Source organism: Tarenaya hassleriana, unplaced genomic scaffold, assembly GCF_000463585.1.
Source record: "Tarenaya hassleriana unplaced genomic scaffold, ASM46358v1 Cleome16, whole genome shotgun sequence".
NCBI lineage: Eukaryota > Viridiplantae > Streptophyta > Magnoliopsida > Brassicales > Cleomaceae > Tarenaya > Tarenaya hassleriana.
Genome location: NW_010965019.1, coordinates 702,559 through 712,227, shown reverse-complemented (window position 1 = coordinate 712,227; position 9,669 = coordinate 702,559). Strand labels below are relative to the sequence as shown.

Sequence of the window (9,669 nt, the reverse complement as noted above, 5' to 3'; positions counted from 1 at the left end):
TACAAATTTTTGAACTTATAAAATAGTTGAAAACAAATTACTAAATTTTTTGTTTGATAAATTTATTCAAAAACTTACACAATATATCATTATAATTCACAAACTTGTTAATTGTTATCATTATAATTCCTAAACTTATTAATTAATATAAAAAAAACTCACGATATTGATTCAAAAACAAGTTTGAGAATTATAATGATATATTTTATAAGTTTCAGAATTATAATGACTCATTTTGCAAGTTTGAGAATAAATTTGTTAAGCGGAAAGTTTGAGAATTTATTTTCTACCATTTTACAAGTTTGAGAATTTTTATGGGTTTTACCCTTTTGAATGCTTATCTTGACAATATAATATTTTTTCTTTCAAAATTTCAATTAATTACGATTGTTCTTGGTTTAGACTAGTTTACTAGTTTAAATTATACAAATAGTGAGATTTAAATTCTAAATCCTAACTATAGTATAGACGTCATCAATATTCAATTAGATCAATTTTTATGCCTTTGATTATATTTATAATATACTCTAAACACGGTGTGCAAAAATATGTTTTGTTTGTCTATATGAACACATTTACAGGCTCTATAACGCTTACTCCCTCTCATGTGTTGTAATAAATCAAATTTGATTTGTCGAAATCTAAAAAGCACATTATATTCCGGAGAAATGATATCATTCAAAAATTAATCGCGATATAAATAAATCATAAATGAGACGAAAAATCATGAAATCACCGTAGATTCATGAATCAACTACACATTAATCCAACATTAAAAGCAAAACAATCTCCATCTTTATGTAGAATCTTATATGAGAGATCTTAAAAGTTTAATGCGAGAAAACAAAAATAAGTGTCCCATAAAAGCTAATGATTTTTCAATAAAAAAAAAGGTAATAGTATAGTTCCCGCAACCGGCTATAGCAGGTGCCTGTTTGGTAATATTCAAAGCTGTAACGTCACCGGTTACCGGAAACCCAAAGCAACAGCGAGAGTATATGTATTTATAATTATAGCTTTTTCCGAATATAATATCTGTCTTCTTCCCAGACAAAAGGCTCTGCCGCTTCTCCATCGAATTACTGACATTTTCTATTTTCTTCCATAATTATATATAGAGAGAGAGGGGCGTATCATTATACATGGAAAAAACCAGGAGCTCATGATATATGTTTGGCTTCATATATAAAAACAGAAGCTTTTAACCTCTTTCGCTTCGACAAAAAGCAAAGCCCACAAAGAGCTTCTCACTGTTTCTGCATCTGCATCTGCATCAGATATTTCAAGACCCTCCAAGTTTATAGTCTCTGTGGATCGAAGGCAAAAATATTTTACCCTTTGTTGTAAGAAGAAGATCGATCGCATATATATATATATATATCTATTGTTTCAGCGAGGGAATTGATCGTTTGTGAGTTCGGGGTCTCGATTCTTTTGCTGAGGAAGAAGAAGATGGGTTCGGAGCTTAAGCATATGTTGAAGAGCCTTTGTTGCAGCCATGGATGGTCTTATGCTGTTTTTTGGCGCTATGATCATATAAATTCCATGTAAAGTTTCCTTTTTTTCCCCTCTCTTTATCATTCATAATTTGTCTCCTTTTTTTTTTCCTGATTGATGTTGTCACATTCTTTTGCTCTCTCTCTCATTTTTCTCCTTGGAAGAAGAATTACATGCTGCATTTGGTAATTGCCTTACATATTTGTTGGTTTGTTCATCAGAAGAAGTCTAAGTTATTATTTCCTCGGGAAACTAGCTAGCTAGCAAACAGGAGATTCTGTTCAATTTTCTTTCTGACAAAATGGATGTCTTGACACTTTGATCGGAGAAATTCCCCAATATATTCTCCTTTTAAAGGGAACCTTTGCTTGACCATTTTTGAAAAAGGAGAATGTGTAAATTTTTTGGCGCATGTCAAACTATGCATATTGCATCAAAAACTAAGATGATGATGACGACAGGTTATTAACAATGGGGGATGCTTACCACGATGAACAATTTCGCACAGCTGTTGATGATATGCTTCTGCAGGTTCATATATTTGGCGAAGGGTAAGCTACACACACACACACACGCATATATATATATATATGTATATGTATAATTCCTTTTTTTTTCCTCTATGTTTTATATGCATAGTATATGTGTAAAGTTCATGTCTTTAATTCATCGATACAGAATCATAGGAGAGGCAGCTTTAACCGGAAACCACCGCTGGATGTCCCGTGACACAGCTGACGACATTTTCCAGGTTTTTTTTCTTCTTCTCCGACATATTTGTATGTTTTTTTTTGTTATAATGTAAGATCGATCCTTGTGGAGACTTATCCTTAGTCATTGAGAAGAAAAAGAACACACATAAAAGGAGTATCTTGTACTGGTAATCGAGCACAGTTGCACCATGAATTACTAGAGCTTTGCATTTTTATCTTTATGTCCAAACATAATTAAGAAAATACGTTTTACAAAGATCTTCAATTCATGATTCACGTGTTTGATATTATTTTCAGGTTGAAAATGAATTGCAGACTGTTCTTGTGGTTCCTGTTGGATCTCGAGGCGTTGCTCAGTTTGGATCCACTAGGAAGGTTTGCACAGTTTTTACAATAACTATGATGTTTTTCCATTTGATGGAGAATCTTTAAGTGACGAGGAAGTGCTTTTTCACTCTGTTGCAGATTCAGGAGAGCCCTGAGATATTGGAAGAAACGACAACAGCGTTAGAGCTGGCGATGGATCACGTTTCAGCAGCATCTCCTCCCCGTTCATCAGACCTTGAAACCCTCGATCTTGATTCTTTATTCGCCTCTTTGGTACCTCTGAGAAGCCCTGATATGCATGACCAATCTCTTCATGGACTCAGCTTTGATGATATCTTTACCGCTAATCCTTGTTCTTTGCCCAGTCCTGAGCCTTCATCTCTCACTTCCGAGGTATCTAAGACTGTCCGAGACACAGGAGATTCAAATAACTCATGTGAAGAGTTTGGGTTCGACATTCTGAACTCTTACTCGTTGGATGATCTTTGCCAACTTCTCGCTGAGTCTCCTGAACAGAACGGTCCCTTAAACAGCGACTCAGTGTCTCCAGGCTCTTTACTTGAAGACAAGAATTGCTCAGGCGATCATCAGGAGACATCTGTGGTCATCCAAGACAGCGAAAACGATCTTTTTGATGTTTTGGGATTGAACTTCAAAGATCCTTTCTCCAGCCATGGCCATGTCTCAGAGAAGAGATCCGAGTTTGGGCAAGCACCTTTGGCTCGCCCTCCTAAGGGACTTTTCTCAGAGCTTGGAATCGCTGAACTGATAAGCAGCAGTTTCAGCAATCCTTCCAGTTCAATCACCGATCAGACACATTCTGAAGATTTCTGTCTGAATCCAACCAAAAGACGAAAACTTGATACTTCATCCGCCCAGAGTTCAAGTTTCTTTGCACAGAGCTGCAACGTAATGTCTCAGAAAATGATGCGGAGCTCGGAGAAGACGAGTTTCTGTAACCCTTTAAACAAGTCAGAGACTTCTGTGAAGACGCAACCGGGTTTGTGGGTTGATGACAGATATAGCTGCAACTTTGGTTGGAATTCAAGTACAGGGTCGTCTAAGAAAGCAGAGGAAGGTGTGAAAAAGAAGAGAGCAAAGGCTGGAGAGAGTGGGAGACCGAGGCCAAAGGACCGTCAGATGATACAAGACAGAATCAAGGAGCTGAGAGGGATGATTCCAAATGGGGCAAAGGTAACATCTTTTTCTTGATCAATGTACAAAGTGGTTTCTTTGAATAAGTTTCTTGGACAAACATCCTTTTACATCTCTGTAGATTGATGTTAAATTGAATTGCTTGGTGTTTCATCCAACAGTGTAGCATCGATGCGCTGCTTGATCTGACAATAAAACACATGCTCTTCATGCAAAGCATAGCCAAGTACGCAGACAAACTCAAACAACCTTACGAGCCAAAGGTACACAGCAGAAACAACAGATTCTTCAAATGTAATTTCGTATAATGTCGGAATTCTCTGAAACTGATAGATCTGATGCAGCTGATCAACCAGAAAGGATCGTCAGTTGAAGAACAACTAGCGGGAGACAGAAACGGAGCGACTTGGGCGTTTGAAGTTGGGGATGAATCAGTTGTCTGTCCGATCATAGTGGAGGACTTGAACCGGCCCGGCCAAATGCTCATTGAGGTTTGATATTATGTGGATACCATCTTTTACATTTTCAGTGCTCCGTGTTTGTGTGTATATAATTGTTAAATCTGGGTGGCAGATGCTATGTGAGGAAGAAGGCCGATTCCTGGAGATTGCCGATGCAGTGAAAGGCTTCGGGTTGAACGTCCTGAAAGGAGTCATGGAAAGACGAGACGGCAGAATCTGGGCTCATTTCATTGTCGAGGTAAATAAAATATGAAAAAGAAGATAGAAACAGCTGATACTACTGTTCTTTAGAAAAGAAACTAAGGGGCGTGTGTGGTGAATGAATGAATGAATATTGCAGGCAAAAGGAGAGGTGACAAGGCTACAAGTGTTCTGGTCACTTGTTCAACTCTTACAGCAAGACAAGGGCTCCATCACTGTCCCCGACCCAGCCCTCAACCTCTCCCACGCTTCAGAATCCGTCTCCGTTCCTCTTAGCTTCGTCGGCTCGCTTCAATAACACTTGTTTCTGAGTTAAGACCCGAAATGTGAAGCGTGTTTAATGAGCTCTATCTGAATCTTTGTTGATAGTAGACATCAGAGTTACTAGTTTGATTGCAAGTCACTTTGTATTAGGTCTGGAATTTGTAAGTTCACTCCAGGTCGAGGGTTTTTACAAGGAATATACACATTAACAAAAAAGACAATGGTTTTTGACGCTGGCCAAGAAACTAGGATATATAATGTGCGAAATCCCACGAGGACCTGATACACCTCTCCCGCTTTTAAGCTAGCTGCTCGGCACGACGAGCCCATCACCCCTTTTGCCGATCCATCTGGGTCGACGTCATGCACAGCTACTGTTTCACACTCCGTATCTACAACGGGGACTGGCAGTCAGATTCATTAGGTTCGGCGGCAATGGTACTGAGTATATCATCCGTTTCGAGTCGCACTGCTTGGAGCCTATAAACACATGGGAGATGTGATGATTGAGGTTATGGATTTTGTATTCCTTGTCATCACAATTTGTACTGTTCTTCTCTTTCCATAATATTATTACCAGACTGACCATTTCGGGGTTCGGTTCGTATTCGATTATATCGATTATAGAAAAACTATAACCATTTGTTTTTTTTATCTAAATTTTAATTCGGTTCGTTTTCAGAAAAAAAACTCATTTTTTTAAAATTTTTTTCTGTTTTTTCGGTCATTTATTGGGAAAATAAAAAAATACTAAACTTTTCAATTTTGACAAAAAACATTGAAAATTATTTTTTGTCAAATAAACATTAAATTTTTTAAATGAATCTAAAAAAATACTGAATTTTTGTAAGTGATAAAAAAATACATAAACTTTCCTGCAATTATAAAAAAAACTAAAATTTTTTAGTGATCCAAAATAATACATGAACTTTCTTCGATGGTAAAAAAAACTAAATAAAATAATCTGATATGTTCGCATCTCTATGATCTCTATGTGATACATTAATTATTTTGTTTATTTTGACAATAGTAAAAAAGTTGAATATTTGTTTTGTCAAACTTAAAAAGTTTAATATTTATTTGATAAAATAAAAACTTTAGTGTTTTTTTTTTTAATTTGAAAGTGAATTTTTTTTTGAGATTTTTTCTTATTTTTCATTCGGTTCAGTTCAGTTTCGGAATTTTTGGTTTAAAGAAATCATAACTGTTTGGTTTTGATATCAAGTTCGATTCGGATACAGTTATATCTTATTCGTTCGGTTCGGTTATTCGGTTAATAACCGAAATGACCAACAGTAATTAGTAAACTAATTCTGTACTTACGACACCGTTTTGTTTCCGTTGAAATTTAGTTGTTGCAACGTATCCCCTTTGTTTCGCGAATTTCCCTAAGGACAGCGATTTTGGATTTGGTCGAAGACAGATTTTCTTTTCCCCTCAAATCCTTTGGATTATCTCCGGGTTCTCTTTTTTTTTTTTTTTTGCATCTACCTGATTCGCCTCTATCCCACCCGCGAAATTCTGTCTTTTCAAAAAAAAAAATGGTGGAGGTATGGATCGAATAACAGTGACGGAACTTAACGACGGTGGTGATCGGGTCGGCCGGAGATGGGGGTTCCCTTCGCTGTAAAACTCCGTTTCCGTTCTCGGTTTCGGTCGGCGATCGACTCCTACTGCTTCGCCTGTGAAGCTTTCTCCGATCGTCACCTTTCCATTTCCTCTTCCTGCTCTTGACCTCGGCCTTTGCCCCTGATCTCTCCTTTCGCTCCTCTTCTCTCTGTTTCTCTCTTGGTTCTCCTATTCTTCCTCTTGTTTTCTGTATATGGCGTCTGGTTCTGGAATTTTATGTCACAAATCGCCGACGAAGGAGGTTGAGTTCGCCGATAAAGATCCTACTGGTCGGTACATTAGGGTAGGCATCTGCTTCATGTTATTTCGCGTGCAAGCTCGACATGGATATACAGAATTTTGTTCGGAAATTCTCTTTCACATTGTCTTGGTTCGTTTCTACATCGAATGCAGACGGCCTAATAGAGTAATAGGTTCCAATGAGGACGATAATCAGGGTTTCTACATTGTCTGAACGGACTGTTGATTATCAGTAATGTTTTCCTTTTCCATCAATGTGCTTTGAAATTTAAGGACATCCTTACGTCTGTTTTGTTGTTGTTTTTCTTCATGTTTCTGGAAAGAGATAGCTTAATGATCTTTACCCAGAGCTTATGACAGCACTTGAGAATGCAAACTCCTCAATGTTCTGCGAGCTGTTTGGCGGCTCCTCAATGTTCTGCTGCGCTTGCTCGGTTATTTCCTTTTTCTAGTAAAGAAGATTAATCGATTTCTTTGTTTTCTTCTCCTCCAGTATGGTGACATCTTGGGGAAAGGAGCCTTCAAAACTGTGTATGGTTCGAAGTCCTGTGCTTTTATGTTTATATTGGAAGGCTACTGAATTTTGTCTCTTGAGTTTTCCACTCTTCCCTTATTACCTCTTCGTCTTAACCAGGTATAAGGCATTTGATGAAGCTGATGGAATTGAAGTTGCCTGGAACCTAGTGGTCATAGAAGATGTAATGCAGATGCCTGGCCAACTTGAAAGGCTATATTCTGAAGTTCATCTGCTTAAGTCGTTGAAACATGAAAACATTATCAAACTCTTCCACTCTTGGGTAGACGATAAGAACAAGACCATCAATATGATCACAGAGCTTTTCACCTCCGGTAGTCTGAGGGCGTAAGTCTCTTTAGCTCTCTGCCATTTTCAAAATCTCCCTCAGTTTTCTTCTGTTTCCTGTCTTCCTTTTCGTTTTGTATCACATGGGTCGGCTCTATTGTCTTGTTTTGATTTCTTTTGGTGCCAAGGTATCGTAAGACACACAAGAAGGTTGATCCCAAGGCCATCAAGAACTGGGCAAGACAGATTCTTCAAGGCTTACAGTATTTGCATGCTCAGAACCCCCCTGTAATTCACCGGGATCTTAAGTGTGACAATATATTTGTCAATGGAAATACCGGAGAGGTCAAAATTGGAGATCTTGGGCTTGCAGCAGTTATGCAGCAACCCACTGCTCGAAGCGTTATTGGTAATAGATTTTCAATTTTTTTGCCCCTTATCTTTGGCATTTCGGTTATAACTAATAACTTCGAATGTATTCAGGTACTCCCGAATTCATGGCACCCGAGCTATATGAAGAGGAATACAATGAGCTCGTTGACATCTATTCTTTCGGTATGTGCTTGTTGGAGATGGTTACATGTGAATATCCATACAGTGAATGCAGAAACCAGGCTCAAATATACAAGAAGGTTACCTCTGTAAGTCTTCAAGACTCTTGAGAATCCTTCACTTTTCTCGTTGAAATCAAGCTCCTCTTTGAAACATAGTATTTGCAGGGTATAAAGCCTCAATCTCTCAGCAAAGTCGATGATTGTCAAATTAAGCAATTCATAGAAAAATGTCTTCTTCATGCTTCGTCGAGGCCAACTGCTATTGAGCTCTTGAATGACCCGTTCCTGGCAACAGATGGTGTTAAGAACTCTTTCTGTAACGTGACATCCAATGGAACTTCTAAACCTGTCAAACAGACCCAACCTGAACATCTGCCCATGGAAATGGATCATAACGATAATAAAAGTGTTTCTGTTTGCTCCTCTCTTAAAAGCAACCATGAATACCCTTGGCTTCACGCTCTTGAACTTCAGAGGGTTGCAGAGGATAAAGAGTTCAGGTTGAGAGGGGAGAGAACTGATGATGTCACGGCCTCGATGACTCTGCGTATCGCTGATCTATCTGGTTCGTTATTAAATGTTCTGCTGATTGATTTTTTTTACTGTTTTCACTTGTTTACAGTATAAGATATACTCTCGGTTTTCCTAACAGGTACAGGTCAAGCTAGAATCGTGCATTTTGCATTCTATATGAATTCGGACACAGCAACTGCAATTGCAGAGGAAATGGTTGAACAGCTTGATCTATCAAGCCGAGAGGTTATAGTCGTATCTGAGATGATCGATGAATTGATATTGAAGCTGATCTCTAACAGGAGCCAGTCCATATCCTGTGACGTTTCAACTCATTTGAACAGTTTGTATGCATCGGTTCAAAATTCTCCTAATCTACCTGCTGGAGATAACATGAATCCGCGGTCAAAGGATCAAGAAGCTGGAGGATCAGTGAATTCAGACATATCTGCCGAGTACTACTTTGCTGTCACCTCAAATGCCAGCTGTGGCCGGGATTGGGATATCGGGTATCGGGTGTGTGATTCATACGAGGGGAAGAACAAGAAGGGCGCACTGGAAGTTTCTCGGCTGGCAGAGTCTCTGACAAGCTCGCTGACGTTTCAAGATTCATGCTCGGTGATGTCAAAAGACTCGAGCATGTGCTGTTTGTCGATGTTGAGCAATGAACAGACGGAGGATCTGGAGGCGGAGCTCAGCACAATAGAGTCGCAGTTTCAACAGTCGTTGCAGGAGCTTATGAGGTTGAGAGAAGAAGCTATAGAGAATGCGAAACGGAAGTGGATGAAGAAGCAGCAGGAGCCCTCTCCCAACTAACTGTACATAACATCTCCTTGACATGTAAAATAAAAAATAAAAACTCCACACAATCCCCCCTTTGTGCTTTCTTCTTCTTCACTCAGTTTTTTTTTATATTGTCCTCCACCACAAATCAATAGTTGAGTTTGTGGAGGAGATGTGGGTAACATAGTATGTGTTTTCTTAAACTTGGAATATAGATTTCCCTGTTTCCGAGTGTTTGGTTGATTGTAATAACACACTCTTTCGTTAGTTGTAAGCTTTGGACTGCGGTGTGGGCACGCATCCACTTAAGGTGGAACCAGCGGATCGCTTGTTCATTTCTCCCTCTCCCGTAGGCAGGCATTGATTGATGAAATCTGCAATTGAACACGTGACTTGGATTCTCGCCGTTGAAGAACTCAACTTTGTATCTTCCGTAGTCTTGGATTCCCAGATTTCGGATCCCACCCAACAATTATGGTTTAGACTCGAGTCTTGCGAGAGGGCCAGCAGAGAAGTGGCAATCCCTCCCA

The 9,669-nt window shown here is 38.8% G+C and overlaps 2 protein-coding genes across 4 annotated transcripts; both read left to right on the top strand.

Moving 5' to 3' along the window:
• Nucleotides 1–1,077: 1,077 nt before the first annotated feature.
• Nucleotides 1,078–4,704, top strand: LOC104809311 (transcription factor bHLH157-like). 2 transcript variants are annotated; one of them, XM_010535254.1, is made up of 9 exons: nucleotides 1,078–1,547; nucleotides 1,959–2,048; nucleotides 2,176–2,248; nucleotides 2,508–2,585; nucleotides 2,676–3,731; nucleotides 3,854–3,955; nucleotides 4,049–4,183; nucleotides 4,266–4,391; nucleotides 4,494–4,704. In XM_010535254.1, exons 1-9 carry the CDS (start codon nucleotides 1,453–1,455, stop codon nucleotides 4,650–4,652), a joined length of 1,914 nt encoding a protein of 637 aa, XP_010533556.1. In that variant the 5' UTR covers nucleotides 1,078–1,452; the 3' UTR covers nucleotides 4,653–4,704. The 2 variants fall into 2 exon arrangements, with proteins under 2 accessions (XP_010533556.1, XP_010533555.1); XM_010535253.2 differs by having other exon boundaries at nucleotides 1,080–1,547; nucleotides 4,037–4,183.
• A 1,307-nt stretch (nucleotides 4,705–6,011) lies between these two features.
• Nucleotides 6,012–9,406, top strand: LOC104809310 (serine/threonine-protein kinase WNK8-like). 2 transcript variants are annotated; one of them, XM_010535251.2, is made up of 7 exons: nucleotides 6,012–6,530; nucleotides 6,981–7,018; nucleotides 7,122–7,349; nucleotides 7,478–7,698; nucleotides 7,773–7,930; nucleotides 8,009–8,408; nucleotides 8,496–9,406. In XM_010535251.2, the coding sequence occupies exons 1-7, from the start codon at nucleotides 6,441–6,443 to the stop codon at nucleotides 9,170–9,172; spliced, it is 1,812 nt and encodes a 603-aa protein (XP_010533553.1). In that variant the 5' UTR covers nucleotides 6,012–6,440; the 3' UTR covers nucleotides 9,173–9,406. The 2 variants fall into 2 exon arrangements, with proteins under 2 accessions (XP_010533553.1, XP_010533554.1); XM_010535252.1 differs by having other exon boundaries at nucleotides 6,442–6,719.
• The last annotated feature ends 263 nt before the right edge of the window (nucleotides 9,407–9,669 follow it).

What these genes read in the sequence shown, in the direction of transcription:
- LOC104809311 (XM_010535253.2), top strand. Translation starts at nt 1,453, where the DNA reads ATGGGTTCGGAGCTTAAGCATATGTTGAAGAGCCTTTGTTGCAGCCAT. An exon ending in GTTCATATATTTGGCGAAGG is followed by an intron (nt 2,049 to 2,175) that starts GTAAGCTACACA and finishes TCATCGATACAG; the next exon opens with AATCATAGGAGAGGCAGCTT. An exon ending in GGGCTCATTTCATTGTCGAG is followed by an intron (nt 4,392 to 4,493) that starts GTAAATAAAATA and finishes TGAATATTGCAG; the next exon opens with GCAAAAGGAGAGGTGACAAG.
- LOC104809310 (XM_010535251.2), top strand. Translation starts at nt 6,441, where the DNA reads ATGGCGTCTGGTTCTGGAATTTTATGTCACAAATCGCCGACGAAGGAG. An exon ending in TATACAAGAAGGTTACCTCT is followed by an intron (nt 7,931 to 8,008) that starts GTAAGTCTTCAA and finishes TAGTATTTGCAG; the next exon opens with GGTATAAAGCCTCAATCTCT. An exon ending in GCGTATCGCTGATCTATCTG is followed by an intron (nt 8,409 to 8,495) that starts GTTCGTTATTAA and finishes TTTTCCTAACAG; the next exon opens with GTACAGGTCAAGCTAGAATC.